General features: G+C 53.7%; 1 protein-coding gene across 8 annotated transcripts in view; it reads left to right on the plus strand.

Annotated features, from left to right (window-relative positions):
* Positions 1 to 7,073, plus strand: part of Rreb1 (ras responsive element binding protein 1) — a 131,581-nt gene extending 124,508 nt beyond the window's left edge. For all 8 annotated transcript variants that reach the window (XM_058582385.1, XM_046453551.2, XM_046453549.1 and 5 more), the window contains 2 exons: positions 2,107 to 2,925; positions 3,633 to 7,073. In XM_058582385.1, coding sequence (XP_058438368.1) covers positions 2,107 to 2,925; positions 3,633 to 4,087 — 1,274 coding nt within the window. In that variant the 3' untranslated portion in view covers positions 4,088 to 7,073. The remainder of the gene's footprint in view (positions 1 to 2,106; positions 2,926 to 3,632) is intronic.
* The last annotated feature ends 10,761 nt before the right edge of the window (positions 7,074 to 17,834 follow it).

Raw genomic sequence — 17,834 nt, forward strand, 5'->3', positions numbered from 1 at the left:
AAACACTCCCCCTAGCGGAAGTTTGGTGGAAGACAGCCACACCTCCTTTGTTCACAGAGGAAGTGAGCAGAGTTCTTCCATTATCCACCCTAAGGAAGGACCTGGGAGTGGAATGGTGTGGTCTTAGTGTTTCAGAATTCATTTTGATTTTTTTCTGGGTCTATCTTCTGAAATAAGTTCTGTGCAGTTCATTCTTGCGCAGGATGTGGTGTGGGCCCAGCCGCTCAGGAGGCTGAGGTTGAGGATTCTTTGAGCCCACAATTAAAGATCAGCCTAGGCAACATAGCGAGGAGCAAGACCCTTTCTTTTCTTTTTTTTTGTTTTGTTTTAGATGGATACAACATCTTTATTTTATGTGATGCCAAGGATTCAACCTAGTGCCTCACACATGCTAGGCAAGCGCTCTACCACTGAGCCACAACCCCAGCCCCACAAGACCCTTTCTTTAATTTTTTTTTTTTTTACTGAAAAAAAAATAAGAGAAATAGTGTAGGATATACTGGAGCAAAGTGGAAGTAACTAGAGATCAAACCTTTTTAAACAGATTACCCACAAAGCCAACAAATAAGTTAAGCACGCTGCATTTTTGTTGTTGAGTTTATCCAAAATCCATTCTGGAGATGCTCTCTATTCAAATATTTCCAGAAAATGAGCATCTGAATTTTCCTTGAAATGTGCCCTAACGTTGGTGTGCATCTCTCAGAAGTCCTAGTTCTGGTCAAATAAAAACATGAATCATGTTCCCCTCTGACATGTCTTGATACCCAACAGCGGTCGGAGTAAAACCAAGGCAGTCTCGTGGGTAGAATGTCACAGAGATGTTTGCAGGTGAGCCCCAAACTCCAGGGGTGTGAAGAGCAGGTATCATCTCTGAGGATATTGGGAGAGGCAATACCAGCTCCTTATCCCAGCCCCAGGACCACCTTGATGGCAGGTAATGGGACATGTGACATTGAAGAGGAGTGAAGGGCCTGGGGTAACATTGTGGGGTGGCTGGCCCCAGCAAGCAAGAATCAGGTTAGGTGTGTGAATCTTTGCTCAGTTCAAGCACTGTGGTCGGAGACGGGCGTGTTGAGGGCGTGAACCTCCCATGTGCTGGGAACAGCGGGTTCCGTCTGTCTGACTCCAAGGCGCCTCTGAGTGCTTACAGTGAAGAACTGGACATGAATCTACACCTGACCAGTAGGCCCTGCCGGCTTCTGCCTCACTGTCACAGCACATACTTAGAGTCCTTAAGTCCTCATTCAGTTCTGACCTGCTTGGCGTCACTACAGTTGCCACAGTGCTCTCTCTTCAGAAGGTCATTAAAAGCCAGTGGACTTTCCCCGTCTAGTTTTGCTGTGGAGAGAGGACAAATGGGAACAAGCAAGAGGCAGGAAGTGTGAGATGCCTGCCACCCACAAGTCCCTGTCCCCACTCGTACGCCCCCCTCCACAGCCCCTCAGGGTCTCCTGCCTTCCTCAGTTGCTCTCCTGGCATAAAGGTGGTCCTCCCCTGTGGAATGTTTCTCCACCCTCCGGTGCTGCAGGTGTGCATGTCTCCTTTTGCCTCTGACCTCTACCTAGAGATGAGCTGGCAGGCGAGAGGGTGTGCGCTATAAACACAGAATTCACGCTCAGGGTCGTTCTCTATGGGACTCATCAGAGACCACGTTTGAGAGGATTGGGAGGGTGGTCCTGTGTGTGATGCATGTTCATATAATTTCTTTGCACGGGAAAGGTAACTTACAACTTGGCTTTCTCAACTTCCCTAGTGCCACCAGTCTCTGGAATGCACCCTCTCCTATCTTGCAGCCCTTTGTCTACACTGCCTGAGTCACTCACCTTCCTGGGGCGGGGCAGTGGAGGCCAGGAGGTCCAGGCACAGCCAGCCCTGGGAACCTCCTGCAGGGATGTGGAGGCTGGTTTGCCCTCCTTAAGTCTCCAGGTTGATGTTGGCCCTCATGAGGGATGTCAGGGGTGACGAGGATCGGGGATGAGAAATCCTCACTGAGCTTGGGGCCCAGGTCACCAGGGTGGATCCAACCAAGTCCCAGTAGAGCCCTTCAAAGGCACATGCTTTGTGCATCCCATCTGAACCCCTTCCCTGCTGTGCTTGCTCACACAGACAGCCAGTCAGACTCGGAAACACTGGCGGTGGCAGGTGAGGTGCTGGACCTCACCGCTCGGGACAAGGAGCGGCTGCCATCAGAGGGAGCCGTGGAGCTCAGCCAGGCTGCAGCGGATCCTCCTGTGGAGGAGGCCAAGGCAGAGGCAGCCTCCCCTGGGAAGGGGCAAGAGAAAGGGGCAGAGGAGAAGCAGGAGCTGGAGGAAGAGTGTGGCATGGAGGTGAGCGCTGGGGAGGCCCACGGGCCGGAGGAAGACACGGCCAGCAACAAGAGCCTGGACCTCGACTTGGCCAGCAAGCTGATGGACTTCAAGCTGCAGGGTGAGGCAGGCCCCGTGGGCAGCCAGGGCTCTGCCCAGCAGGACCAGAAGCACGCCTGTGACACCTGCGGGAAGAGCTTCAAGTTCCTGGGCACCCTGAGCCGCCACCGGAAGGCTCACGGCCACCAGGAGCCCGAGGAGGAGGAGGAGACGCAGCCTTCGGAGGGAGAGGGTGCTGGCGGAGCGGCCGAGAGGCCGCCGTCTGTCCCTGCCTCTGAGCCTGAAGAGAAGCCCACTGAACCCCCTGAAGTGGAGCCGGCCCCAGGCGCCAGGGAGGCCTCCGAGGAGAAGCAGAACGAGGAGACAGAGGGCCCCTCTGACGGGGAGGGCACAGCCGAGAAGAGGTCCTCAGAGAAAAGCGACGATGACAAGAAACCAAAGACGGACTCCCCCAGGAGCGCGGCCAGCAAGGCGGACAAGAGGAAGAAGGTCTGCAGCGTGTGCAGCAAGCGCTTCTGGTCCCTGCAGGACCTCACCAGGCACATGAGGTCCCACACAGGTGAGGAGGGCCCGGGCCACCAAGGGGAGGCCAGGGGGACCCACCTCGGTCCCAGAGCAGTGACGGAGTCAGAGCCCCAGGCCACTGGGAGAGTGTAGGAGAGTGAGGTGACCTGGGCAGGGCCATCCGTCCTTCCCTCCCAGAGAAACCCTGCCAGGCCCTGTTGGTCTCCCCTTTCCTCCCTTCCCAGCTGCGGCCCATGGGCCTCCGCACCCAGCCAGCCTCCGCACAGTCCACTGGGCCCTGTGCTCGTGGCCAAGAGCCCCGGGCCTGGCTCTCAGCAGGGCCATGTTCTTGGGCTGCTGACAGGTGCTGTTCTCAGCTATTGGCCGCTGGGTCTCTGAGCCTTTGGGAAATTCCACCTTGGAACACAGAGATCTGTGCTTTGACTTAGGAGGAGCTGCTGTCCCCGTGGGCCCCGGAGAGGACCATCCTGGCCTTCCACGAGATGCTTTTCTCTGGGCCAGGTCAGACTGCATATCCGAGGCTTCTGCTTCTAGGATCTTGGTTTCGGGATCAGTTGTAGAACTCCTGGGCTGAGGAAAGGGGAGGGGATGCGGCCCTGGAACTCCTGTGTCCCCTGCGCCAAACAGGAGGGCTGGCCCCGAGTGGGGGAGTCCTGGCCCTGGGTGCGCTGTCCTGACTGCCATCGGGGAGGCAGGGTCAGTGGCCTTGGGCTAACAGACGGATTTCTTCTCCCTTCTCAGGGGAAAGGCCCTACAAGTGTCAGACCTGCGAGCGGACCTTCACCCTCAAGCACAGCCTGGTCCGGCACCAGCGGATCCACCAGAAAGCCCGGCACGGCAGGCACCACGGCAAGGGCAGTGACAAGGAAGAGCGGCCCGAGGAGGACAGCGAGGACGAGTCCACCCATAGCGGCAACAACCCAGTCTCAGAGAATGAGGCCGAGTCGGCTCCCAGCACCAGCAACCACGTCGCCGTCACCCGGAGCCGCAAAGAGAGCTTGGCCAGCGCCGGGAAGGACTGCGGCCACCGGGAGGAGAAGGGGCGGGCGGCCCCCAAGGAGCAGGCGCCGGGCGACCCCGACCCCGAGGGCCCAGAAACCCTGGTGCAAGACCTGCTGGAGCTGTGCAGCAAGAGGCCTGCCCACCCCGCGCTGGCCCCGGCCGAGGCCACCTCCCAGCTGCTGGGGATGGAGTGACATCCCGCCTCGCCCTTGCACAGACAAGCCAGCGGAGCACAGCGTCTCAGAGCTGCATTTCAGGAGATTTCGTCATGGTCCTTCCTTCGGCTGTCGGGAGGAGCCAGCAGGAGGGCAGGAGGAGCCGAGCGGGCCACCGGCCCTGTGCCATAGCCTTGCGGGCGCCTTGCAGGCCGCAGTACGTGCCGATTCCAGTGCCTTAACTACTTACGGAGCCTCCGTGTCACCATGGGGGTTGTGTTTGCCCAAAACGACTTTAACAAGACAGATATTTTAAAGAATTGTCTGGGGAGGACCTCTTCATTTAAGCATTAATGTTACCCTTAGTACCGATGTGTGTGAGCTTGTTTCTGTGAATCCGTGACAGTCCTGTTTGTTCTGTGAGCTGGAACAGGAGGGAAAAAATGCCCTGGGATCCCCGTAGCCAATAACTGGAAGAAAATGATGTGAATTTCGTAATTTCATGTAAATGACCAGAGGGAAGATGGATGTGATGTGATTTCTCAAAGACCTTCCTCTTTCTTTCTTTTTCCCTGTTTGCTCCACAGTGGAGCTGATCTGGTCCTTGTTATTAGGAAATGTGGTCGATGAAGGTTTCCAAGGCGGCTCAAGCCAAAATCAGGAAAGATCTCTAGCTTCAACCTCATATTTGTTTCTACTCTTTCCACCTTAGAAATAGTTACTATTTCAAGTTCCAAGACATCCATTCTTAATCTACAGAGAAGAGTTACCTCCCCAACAACTTAACCTATGGAAAACGTACCTGGATGTTGTCTATTTGATTTTCCCCCTTCCCATTAGGTATATGTTATTATTATTATTAATATTAATATTATTGTTATTGTTAGTTCATCAGTTTGCTGGGCTCTGCAGTCAGCAGAAACAAATGGGCAATATTTGTCCTTGGAGACCTGCGTGACCACCCCCAGGTCCCCACAGAACCTGCCCCTGCGGGTTCCTGGGCACGCTCCGGTGACAGCTCTCTACTGTATTCAGACAGGCCTTTCTTCCGCAGCTGCAGACTCCAGCAGGGGCCGGGCCCCCGGAACACAGCTGAGGAAGGCTCGGATCGGGGAGAGCAAGGCTGCATGTGCGGCAGGGAACAGGCATCCAAGACGCCAGGTCAGGCCCGGGGGTGCCACAGGGGTGGTTTTTGAGGAAGCCAGGTGGTGACAGTCCTGTCACTTGTGAGCAAGGTATCCCAGTCTTCCTGCTAAGCCCAGTCCAAGCCTTGCCCCCGGCTGTGCTACTGTCATTGAAAAGTGAGGAAATACTACTACTGGTAATAAAACTACATGCAAGGGTTAAGAGGAGAGATTTCTATTTACCTTCCTGCGACGTGGGGTTGGTGCTTAAAGACCAATGTGGTGTCACTAGTTCCTTAAGAGGCCCGAACCGCTGGGTGCAAAAAGGTAGGATTCCTTTTATTCGTGAGCATTCTGTGCAGACAACAGACTTCCCTCGCTGCAGCGAAAACGATAGGTCCTATAGCGCTGACCTTGTGTCCAGCATCCTGCCCTTGAGTCGAGCCCCTAAGGACACCCGAGCCATACTGCTGCGGGGGCCCCTGCTTGCTGCACCCTGTGGAGCCTCTGGCCTTTCCCTGGGGAGGTGCCCCTCCACTGGGCCTCTCCCCACTGGCCCCTTGTGGCTCCACAGACTCTTCCTTGGCTTAAACCTTGCACAGAGACACATGCCCTTTTGTTTCCATTTCAGTTTCCTGTAGCTAAAACCCAACCACCCTGACATCAAAGGAAGGTGGATAGTCTTGAAAAAATAAAAAGTGATATCTTTGCATGTGAAAGGAAAATCGATGAGGTATATATGATTTTTAACTGTATTGGGATATATGAACCAGTTTAAAAGTGCGGTTTTATTTACTGTAGAGATGAATGCAGATCAGAACCAATGATCCCTTGGCCTTCTAAGTTGAAACCAGTTCATGCATCCCTTAGTTGTTCTTTTTTTATTATTATTATCACAATTGTTATTGTTATTTCTGTCGTTATTATTATTTGGGGTTCCTTGTGTTTTGTTTTTCTTTGCAACTCTCCACACTAAACTCGCAATATTGTGGGGAGAAGCCATGACTAAACTCTACGCTGCGGTGAGATGTAGCAGGGGTCAGCCCCCCGCCACGCAGGTCGCCGGGGCTGCAGCTCGCAATAATCACTATTGATCTAAAGCTTTATTTAGCCTTGATCCGTACCCTCGTAGTCGATAAGGTCTTGCCACGTTTTATTAGTGAGTTTGACAAGTGTATTATTTGTTTGTTGTTCTGCCCCCTTTCCCCTATATTAAACTGTGAAATTTGTGATTTGTTTAAACGCTGGGTGAATCATAGCTTAGTTTGCATGTCCAGCTAATTTGTTTCTATACATTTTGTTTGATTCTCTTTCTCCTTCTCTCAGGGCTTTTGCATATATATATATATATATATATATATATATATATATATATATATATATATATGGATCTTCTGAAAAGTTTTTTGAGGTGCAAGTTTTTTTTTTTTCTTTCTCTGTGATCAATGGACACAATGCTGAGATTCAATCACTACATGAAACACCTGGCTGCGTGAACAAAAGAAACAAAGACCCCCAGGGCTGTCTTCCACGCGGCTCTGGGGAAGCTACGTGGCAGCCGGATGCCAGTTTCAGACAGATTCATCATACGTTCGTCTCTTTCCTCTCCTCTCTTTCTTCAAGAAGGAATTTGATCCTAGTGATTTCAGCCCATGCATTAAACAGGAAACAATAATAAATGTGTAGATTTCATATTTTTCTAAAGGGAACTTAAAAAACTGCTGCTACATGTTATGTACAAAACTGGTTTATGCCACATGAACAGAGAATCACAAGTTTGGTTTTGGTACTTTTTGTTCCTCTTTGTACTCAGTTGTATAGAACTTCCAAATTCAGAATGAAAAGAAAGCTGTTCTGTATCAAACCATCTAAGCAATAAATGTTATATTTTAAAGACGGCAGTTTGCCCGTCCCGCTGTCCTGTGATTCGCTCTAATCCTGTCCCCAAACCTACCGCCTGCCCACGTGGGCCATCTGCGGGAAGCCTTGTGCCACAGGAGCATCTTTTTGAAAAGCCACTTGGCCGAAGCTGTGGGCACTGCCTGGAGAGAGAGTGGACAGGTGGTAAGTCCGCAGTGACGGCGAGAGCTGGGGGGACCTTGCAACCGCTTTCCACCGTCGGTTATCCACAGCTGAGCCAGCCGTCCGTCTGCTGCACCTCGATAACTTTTCCTCTCCCCCAACCCAGCTGCACGGGATGGAGTCCACACCCGATGGAAGGAGAGCTCTGGGAGCTCAGCGGGTTTTAGCCAAGGAAGGGGACAGTGACTCCAGGGCTGGTCAAAGCCCACATGGTGGGGCATGTGTCACTGTAAAGTGGCAACAGGTGAAGTCCTGGACCTGCTACCTCTGGAGTGTTTCTTTAAAAGCAACCTCAGGGGGCGCTGTCAGGGGAGCTGACTGTAGGTGAGGCTACACACTCTGACCATCCTGTTGCGGTTTTTTGTTTTTGTTTCATTTATATTTTGGGGGTGGGGGTTGAACCCAGGGATGCTCTACCACCAAGCTACATTCTCAGCCTTGAATTTTGAGATAGGATCTCATTAAGTAGCCGAAGCTGGCCTCAAAGTTGCCATCCTCGCTCCTTAGCCTCCCATGTGGCTGGGATTAGATGGGAGAGTGTCCTGGACTTCTGCCAGGTCACAGCTAGTTGTAGCCCTGCGGTCCCAAGCCTTCCAGGCTCCTCTTTGGGCCACACACCCTTCCCCCACCAGGCCCTGACACCCACAGAACTCGGGGCCGGGGAGATCATGAACAAGCACGCACAGGGACAGCCCTCGGCTGAGATGGTAGCAGACATTTGCCCTGCTGTGAGCGTGAAGTCACTGTCCTGACAGAATTTGGGCTGCACACCTGGTCCCTGAAGACCAAGGGCTCTGTGGGGTGTGATAAACAAGGCACTGTAGCCCAAACCCCAGCCACCTGGGTGTGCAGAGAGAGCACAGTCCCCAGGGTCAGGGTGACCCTGCGAAGAGGCATTTAGGAATGAAAAGACCGAACATATCTACAGTTCTGCCTGTTACCTGAAAATGAGCCTGGTATTGATGCTGAGCAAATGTCCTTGTTGTTTCTGGTCGGGAGGAGTCCAGGCTAATTCCAGGCTGAGCTTGGTGGCGCATGTCTGTAATCCCAGCAGTGTGAGAGACCGAGGCAGGAGGATGGCAAGTTCAAAGCCAGCCTTAGCAACTTAGCAAGGCCCTAAGCAACTCAGTGAGACCCTGTCTCTAAATAAAATACAAAAAGGGTTGGGGATGTGGCCAGGGGTCGAGTGCCCCTGGGTTCAAACCCCAGTACCAAAAAAGAAAGAAAAGGCTGGGGTCCCAATATCACCTTCAAAGAACCACTCCCCCCCCCGCCCCCCCCCCCCCCCCCCCCCCGTTGACCTAAAGAACTCCCGCTAGGCCGTACCTCTTAATCTTAAGGTTTCCTCCACCTACCAAGAGTGCCACAGGCTGGTGACCAAGCCTTTATTTAACACACACTTTGGGGGACATCATCCAAACCACTGCAGTGTTTTTGACCCACAGGTGACCACCAGCCACTCTGTACCTGTAGATTTATGTCCAAGCCTAGCCCTTCTGATGGGTCCCTGGTAGTTCAAACCAGAATCTTTGTGCACATCTTTGTGTTTGTGATAAAATGCACGTGACATAAAAATTTACCGTCTTAGCCTTTTTAATCGTACAGTTCGGTGGCAGACATCTCCACCATCCAAACCAGAACGTTCTCATTGCCGAAACTGAGGCTCTGCACCCACTGAACACTAATGCCCCACTTCCCTCGGCCCACCCACCCCTAACATCCCCATTCTGCTTCTGTCCCTGTGAAGAGGGCTCCTTCGGGGACCTCTCATGAGTGGAGAGAACATCACACGTGAAAGAGAACTTAACCTTCACAGAGGCCCCGGCTTGTGGCAGCTCAGGAATCTGTCCAGGTGGAGGGGACCCTGGGAAAGGATCCCACACTCAGGTCCCCTGCCTGAAGACAGCTAGCCGTCTGCCCCCCGCGGGCTCACAGGCAGATCCCAGCTCTGCCCCTGTCCTGGCCAACGGCCTTGTGAGTCCCCAGCCCTAAGACGGGGAAGCCACAGAGCCTGCCTGGCGGGACTGCAGGGTAAATTAGGTGAGTTAACAGGCAGGAGGCGTCATTAAAGCTTCTGTGACGTCTTGGCATGCATGGCTCCCATCCTTGTACAGACCCTCCCTGGGACACTTCACCCACCAGTGTTCAGGGGGAGCAGTCGGAGCAGGCGCTGGTGGGAGGTCCAGCCTCTGCCCTCTAAGACCTCTCAGGTTTCACTGCCTCCTCTGGCTCTATAGCCCAGTCACCTTCCCACTCAAAGCACTGCCCTCAGTGTCCCTCGGGGCTGCCTCAGGCCTTGATGCTTATCAGACATCCCCACTCTGCTCAGTCCCCCTTGAAGCCAGGCCTGTCACACACAGTCTCCTGGTGAGAGGAGCCACCCTGTAGACCTGGCACCAGGAGGAGGTTCACTGTTCTGGGTGGGATCTGGGGACCCACAGCACCCACATCCCCTGGGAGTGGGCTAAAAATGAGAACCTCAGGCACACACACACACACACACACACACACGTGCTGAGTCAGCATCCACGACTTAACAAAAAGCTCCAGGGATTCGTGAGCACATTAAAATTTGGGAAGCTCTGGTCTAGAGCCCAAAATAGTTCAGAAGATGAACCCAGAAGAAAACTGCAGACAACTCTTAAAGAGACACTCCATCTGTGTCAGTCAGCATCCTGTTACTGTAACAAAACTCCTGAGAAAAGAAAACGACTTATAAAGAGAAAAGGTTTATTTTTGCTCACAGTTTCAGAGGTTTTAGTCCACGGTCAATTGGTCCATGGGTTGTGGGGCCTGTGACGGCACATCATGGAAGTCACGTGTGGTGAGGAAGTTCTCATGGCATGGCAGCTAGGAAACAAAAGAGTCCAGGGTCCCAGTAGCTCCTTCAAAGGCACGCCTCCAATGACCTAACTTCCTTCCACTAGGCCCCGCCTCTAAGGGCCTCACCATCTCCCAGTAGCACCTCAGACCACACTTGCAAACCTTGGGCCTTTGGGAGACATTCCTGATCCAAGTGCAGCCCCGTCTCAGGAGGAGGAGCACGGAACCCTGAGCCCTCCACCGACCCCACCTCAGCCCCTGGCAGAGGCAGCCACATCCCACGAGTCACCCAGAGGTCCTGTCTGTGGTTCCTGCCGTTTTGCCATGTTTATGGACTCCAGCGGCTCCTCCGAAGGGGCCAACCAGCCAGAGGGCCTCCAGCTGGCTCTAGGCCGAAGCTGCCCTCTGGCCTCAGCCTGGTGCAGAGCCGCAGGCCCCGGGCGGCTCAGCCCTTTCTCTTTCCATTACCAACACCCCAGGGAGGCCGGGAACCAGGGAGGGGGACGGGTTTATTTTAAACTTATAATTGAAGGCTGCTCGTTAGCAACAACAACACAGTCCCTCCAAGTCTAGGCCGCCAAGCCCACGTCCTAAATAAGGAACAAGTGGTCACTCCTTTCCCGTCTTACTTTAAGGGAAGGAAGCCGCAGCCAAACGTGGAAGTGATAGGCTGGCCCCGGGGGGCTGCCCGGCCTCGCCTGCTCTCAGGGCAGGAATTAGTGGGCACAGTGGCGTCTGCTTCCCAGGCCAGGAGGCCAGCCAGGGCTGCAGGCTCACCGGCCCTGCCTCCCCGCGGGACTAGCATGGCTCTTTTTTGGGGGGGAGGAGTACTAAGGACTGGACCCTGGGGTGCTAAGGACTGGATACTGAGTACATACCCAGCTCTTTTTTCTTATTTTTAATTTTGAGGAAGGGTCTCACCAAGTTGCCCATTCTGGTCTGGACCTTGCAATCCTCCTGCCTCAACCTCCTGGGTCACTGGGATTACAGGAAGTCCCACTGAGCGCGGCCCTAACAGCTCTTCTATGGGGCTTCTACATTAAAGTAAGGCTGCTCAGTGGGGGAAATTTAGAAGTGGTAGAAAAATGTAAAGGGAGGTTTTTGTGTCTTGTCTTCACCCAAGCCCAGTGAGGTGAGACCATAAAGTTCCAGCTGGGTATGGTGGTGCACGCTTGTAATCCCAGCAACTCCGGAGGCTGAGGCAAGAGGATCACAAGTTGGAGGCCAGCCTCAGCAACTTAGCGAGGCCTTGAATAACTTAGTGAGACCCTGTCTCACAATAAAAAAGGCTGAGGATGTGGCTCAGAGGTAGAGCACCTCTGGATTCAATCCCTGGTACCAAAACAACAACAACAAAAAAGGTCTTAGTCCTCCCTCAGAGAAGAGATAAGGGTTCAAATGCCTTGCCCAGGTCAGCCAGCTAGTAACTGGCCCTCTTCAGATGAAACTGCCCACCAGCAAATCGTAAAACAGAAGGTCCCCAGCATGGATGCTGTGGGGTGTCCGAAGTGGGGGTTTTGTCCACCAAAAGGGCAGTTCTGAAACGTAGGAGCAGGCAGCCTCTATGAACTACGGAGGCAGACGTGCCTTGGCCCTGTCCATCTATTCTCACGGTCACTCATGAATTCTGGCTTCTCTTTTGCTGTGTGACAAATGAACAGAACTCAGGGGCAGGATTCAATGAGTAAGTGGGCGTTGAGGGATGGCTCAGCCCTTCCCCATGAGGGCACAGCCTCCAAGACTCTTCTCCCTCCTGTCAGGGACAACCTCGGTGTGGACAACCCACCTGCTCACCCAGCCACTAAGAGGCGTTCCCCCCCCCCCGCCCCCCCCCCCCGGGTTCCTTGTGGAAAACTCAATTTCAGACCTACTGATTCAGGGTCTCGGGAGGTGGGACCCGGCCATACAAACTTTTATTGAATTCTCAGAGAATTCTGAAGCCTGGGAGAGGTCACAGCTCCCCGAGTTAAAGGCAGTCCCAGATCTCAGCCTCTCAGTCTCCTTTGGTACCAAGGGAGTTGGCCCCACCCCCCACCCCCCACCTCACCCAAATCCGAGGATGCTCAAGTTCTACTTGTAAAATGCTGTAACTGCCCATGGTAGTGCACGCCTGTGATCTCAGCGACTCCAGAAGTTGAGGCAGGAAGATCACAAGTTCAAGGCCAGTCTCAGCCGCTTAGCAAGACTCAAAATAAAAGAGAAAAGAGCTGAGGATGTGGTTCAGTGGTAGAGTGTCCCTTTAATCCCCATTAGCAAAAAAAAAAAAGAAGGAGGAAGAGGAGGAGGGGGGAGGAAGAGGAGGGAGAGAGGGGGAGGAGGGGGAGGGAGAGAGGGGGAGGAGGGGGAGGGAGAGAGGGGGAGGGGGAGGAGGGGGAGGGGGAAGAAATTCCATAGTATTTGTCTGGAACCCACACATATCCTCAGTACACTCCAAATCCTCTCTAGATGGCTTATGATACTGAAAACAAGGCAAATGTAAATAGATGTCAAGCTGTATTTTTCAGGGAAAATGATAACAAGAAGTTTGGGACGTTCGGTACAGATGCAATTTTTAAAGATATTTCCCGTCTGCAGTTGACTGACCTGCAGGTGCAAGGGTGAGTGGGCCTCTAGCTGCCCCTCAGGGGAACACGAAGGCAGATGGCTTGCAAACATTCGCCTTGGGGACCTTGTTTTGGCTGGGACATCTCCCTGAAGTCTAGGAAACGTGCCAGAACCTTGGAGCACCCATCTGGCCTCTTTCCCAGCATCTGAACACAGGGAGGGTCCTATCTCACCCTGGGACCAGGCCCCCATCCTCCTGAAGGCAACTTCTTTTTTTAAAAGTTTTGAATTTGTTCTTTGCAGATACACATGATAGTGGAGTGTGTGTGAGGCGCTGGGGATTGAACCCAGGGCTTTGTGCACGTGAGGCAAGCACTCTACCAACCGAGCTATACCCCCAGTCCCAACGGTAGAGTGTATTTTGACATATTGTACATTCAAGGAGTATGACTTATTCTAATTGAGATCCCATTCTGTGGTTGCACATGATGTGGAGTTACACTGGTCGTGTACCACGTATAAGGACAGGGCAGTTATGTCTGATGCATTCTACTGTCTTCCCTATTCCTATCCCCCGACCCCCCCTTTCCCTTCATTCCTCTGTCTAATCCAGTGAACTTAGATTCTCCCCTCCTTACCCTCCCTTGTTGTGGGTCAGCATCCACATATCAGAGAGAACATTCAGCCTTTGGTTTTTTGGAACTGGCTTATTTCACTTACCATGATATTCTCCAGGCTCCATCCATTTACTAAAAAATGCCATGATTTCATTCTTCTTTAAGGCTGAGTAATATTTATCCATTAATCTGTTGTAGGGCACCTAGGTTGGTTCCATAGCTTAGCTATTGTGAATTGAGCTGCTATAAATATTGATGTGGCTGTGTCACTGTAGTATGCTGATTTTAAGTCCTTTGGGTATATGCCGAGGAACAGAATGACTGGGTCAAATGGTGGTTCCATTCCAAGTTTTCTGAGGAATCTCTATACAGCTTTCCAGAGCAGTTGTACCAATTTGCCGTCTCACCAGCAATATAAGAATATACTGTTTCCTCCACATCCTCACCAACATTTATTGTTACTTTAATTCTTGATGATTGCCATTCTGATTGGAGGGAGATGAAATCTCAGTGTAGTTTTGATTTGCATTTCTCTAATTGCTAGTGATGTTGGACATCTTTTCGTACATTCGCTGACCATTCTTATTTCTTCTTCTGTGAAGTCCCTGCTCAGTCCCTTTGCCCACTGATTATTGGGTTATTGGTGTTAAGTTTTTTGAGCTCTTTATATATCCTGGAGACTAATGCTCTACCTGAGCTGCAGGAGATAAGATTTTCTCCCTTTCTGTAGGCTCTCTCTTCACGTTCTTGATTGTTTCTAAGAAGCTGGGGCTGGACTCAACTTCAGCATCAACTCCAGGAGCACGTGACTCCACCTGACCCAACTTCTTGGGACGCTGGGCCACCCTCACTTCTGATAGTCCATCAGCCAGGGCTGGCTACATAATGTGCAGGACCTGATACAAGATGAATGTGTGAAGCTCTGTTCCAAAAAGGCAGGAAAACAACTTTTCCCTTGGTCTATATTTCTCTCTCAAAAGTCCTGGTGTTTTTAATTTGTAAGACCACACAAGCACGGGGAAGCCACAGGCAAATGCCCACAGGTGCTTAGGGGCTCACCCATACCCATACCTGATGCTCCCTACATCCATGCCCAGGTCTCCACCAGGGACCAAGGGGCCTGCAATCACCAGGCAAGGTTGAGAGAGTGGGCACCCCAGACCCATCCCAGGGAGGCAGGACCACATGTGAGCTAAAGTTCCAAGCCTCTGTGCACATCCCGTTGTCCATCAAACTCTGCTTACCAAGCCCAGCTCAAAGATAACATCCATTGAGGATTTCAAGATGGCGCCCTTGAAGCCTTGCACTCCAAGCACAGGGCCCCTTCCCAGCCTGGGCTTCCTGGGCAATAGAGCAGGTCACACTGCAGGAAGCCAATCCTGTTCTCAGCTCGGAGCTCCCCGGCTGAGATCCTTGTCCTATTTGGTCTCCCTGCTGTTCACCTGGCACCCCTGCATTCTCCTGTCTCTGAGGCCCTCACCTGTTCAGAACCCAGGATGCTTTGCTTCCTGGTCATTAATGTCCTTGGGGGTGCCTGTCCTCCTGCTCGTCCCTGGCTCTGGGGATGGCTGTATATGCGGCTTCCCTGAAACAGCAACCAGCTTCATGAACAGAACTGGGGAGGTGCCGTCGGGCTGGCCCGTGTGATTGGACTTGGTTTCCAGGTCACTTCACACAAACCCTGGGCCACGCCCTGCCCGGGGGCTCAGTGGGGCTGCTGGGTGGCAGGCACTGGGTTCCCTGGCTCTGAGCTCAGCCCCCCGCAGCCCCCACACCCCTGCCCTGCCATACTCACCCAAGGGGACCCTTCCTCTGGCCCCAGACAGGAGATTCCCCAAAGGAGCCAGGCAGGGAGCCGAGCTTCGCCACCCCTGTCTTGCCCTTGTCCTCTGGAATGTTCCTACCTGCCTTGCTTTCCTAGCTGACCCCTCCACCCAAGTTACACCAAAGTCCTGATTCTCCAAGGTTCGCATCTTGCTGGAAAATGGCAGAGTGAACCCGTGAGGGAGGGAGGGAGGTAGGGGAAGATGGAGTCAGAGGGCCCTGTGAGTGGTCTGGATGGCGCGGGTGAGAAACAGGGCTCTGGGGCATCCTGGAACCCTCTGGTAAGAGGCCAGCGGGGTAGGCGCCAGCTGGGGAGCTGGAGGTGTCACGGTCTGGGCTTCTGTCCCTTCGCCTACAGCACGTGTCCGCTGAGCCCCGACCTGTGCAGGTACCAAGCTCAGCCTGGGAGCAGATCCAAGGTGAGGAACAGACTCTGCCCTCCAGAAGCTCAGAAGAGGAAATGTGCGGCAGGTGACCCTGGGACACAGGGACATTGCTCCATGGGGCCACAAGCACAGCGTGTGAGGTGTCAGAGGGGAAAGGCACTGCTGGCAGGGACTCAGCCCAGGTTCATGGGGAGAGGCGCCTGGAGGGTCTGGGGCCAGGGACTGGAGCAGGGCTCAGAGAGGGACTGGTCATGGTGGTGTGAGCTGTGGCTGGAAGTGGGGTGGCGCTGCCTGACCCTCACAGCACCTGGGGCTTGGGTCAGGTGAGTCGGGAGGGCTCTGAACACACGAGTTCTTTCTGGCTCAAGGCAGGAGTCGCGAAGGTTCTTGAGCCCATCTGATCACTGAGCTCTAGAATGTTCTTTCATCAGCATGAGACAGGAAGCCAGTGATCAAAGCCCTCCAGGCAGGAGGGAGTGCGGGTTGGAAGTGGCAGAGTCATGTGGGGCCCTGCTGGGTGAAGGAGGGTGGAGACGTGGGTCCATCCACACATCAGCCTTGTAGCCTGGCACGGGAGCAGATGGCACGTGGGCAGCCCGGGAAGGGAGATGGCAGGTAGATGGGTCAGGAGACTGCAGGCTCCGTGTGGCTGGACATGCCTCCTGGAAGCCTTTGCTAGCCAGTAACAAAACCCAACTCAGACCAGCTTCTCAGACCCAACCTGAGAGTGTGCTGGCCTACACCATGGAAAAGTCCAGAAACGGTGACCTCCACACATACAGATCCAGATGTTCCAGGGCTAGTGCTGGCCTCCACCGGCTCCTGTCTTCACATCGCTTTCCTGGTCACGGAGGGTCCCCCGCGGGGCAGTGATGATGGCCCCAGCAGCTCACCCCGATGTTGACCCAGCTTAGCCACCTCAGTGGCCCCCCTAATGAGATGCAGGCCAAAGGCAGAGCGGGGCTGGAGAGCAGAGGAAAACCGGGTAACCGCTGAGGCTCCTTTGAACAACAGAAAGACCCTGCTAAGTACACGATAAGTAAGACAGGCGCAGGCTGGGGCCAGGCCCTTCTCTCTGCAGGGTGGCACAGCAGGGCTCTGGGTCTTTCCTGTCGCTTTGGGGATCCCTGGGCAAGCGCATCTGATCAGCCTTGCTAGGTCTCCGGACAGGGCTTCTGGGTATTTGGATGTTTCCAGAAAAGGGAGACTCATGAGAAAGCCAGCTGCCTCCAGAGGGGCAGACGACTGGGACCCAGGACAGAGAGCTCCAGGGAGCTGGAGCAGGGGGAGAAGGTCTCAAGGACGCCTCTTGATCTCCACCCATGGGCCTCGCTGAGGACAGAGTCAACCAGCCCCAGGGCCCTGAGAGTGATTTCATCTGTGGCCTCACCCCGGTCCTGCCTCAGTAGAAAATGGGATCTGAAACAGCTTCCTCGGGGGCCTCAGGGGGGCAGAGCAACACAGGGCCTGTGTCCTGCCTGCCCAGCCACCAGAAGCAGCAGGAAACAATGGGCACATTCTCTTGTCCCTAGAGAAGTCTGTCTAGTCCATATTGAGGCCGCTCGGAGTGCAGGGGGCAGGGGATTCGGAACTGCACCCACCGTCACCACAGGACCCCAGGACACACTGAAGCCGGTTCACACCCAGTGATCCTCCTCAAACACCTCCTCACTCGCGTGTATTCCATGACCAACCTCCAGGGTCCCCTCCAAACCCGGCCCAACTCACCCTGTCTCCTGATGGACCACGCGCCTGAATGACCACACCCAGTTCAGCCATGCCTGAGACCACACCTCAGGCCAGCCCGACTCCACAAGCCGTGCCCAGGATGCCCACCCTCAGTGGACCCTGGGCCCCAGCTGGCTGACACTCCCAGACATGTGTGAGCACACCTGTCCCCTCTTTAGCCCTCTTCTGAGTTCTCCCTGTTGTCCCAAATCTGGCTCTGCCTTTTGAGTCTCCTCACGGCCTCCTGAAGGCCCTCCCTGACTCCTCAGCCTCTGCAGTTCTCGTACTTGGCGCTCCCCACACCCTGGAGCACAGTTGTCTTTATTCACATATTTAAGCACTGTGACTCCCGCTAGAGAGACAGCCCGACAAACCACAAAGGCACAATTATTCTTTCCTGCGTCCCACTCCCCAAACTTAGCACCTTATCTATTTTAGCAGCTCGGACTTTTCATAGACTGGGACAGAGCCCAGTCCTTACAGGACGGAGTGTGGTCTGGACAGTGGGTGGGGACAGCAGGTTTGGGCTCATGCTCAAAGCAGGCCGGTGTGGTGGGTGACGGCTTTGTTTTGTTTTGTTTTTCCCGGAGCCCAGTGGATCTGCAAGTTTCCAACAGAGACTTCCCTTGCACCTCACAGAAGTGTTCTGCAGCTCTGA

Source organism: Marmota monax, unplaced genomic scaffold (assembly GCF_021218885.2).
Source record: "Marmota monax isolate L192 unplaced genomic scaffold, Marmota_monax_Labrador192_F-V1.1 WCK01_AAM20220418_F8-fsc00029, whole genome shotgun sequence".
NCBI classification, from domain to species: domain Eukaryota; kingdom Metazoa; phylum Chordata; class Mammalia; order Rodentia; family Sciuridae; genus Marmota; species Marmota monax.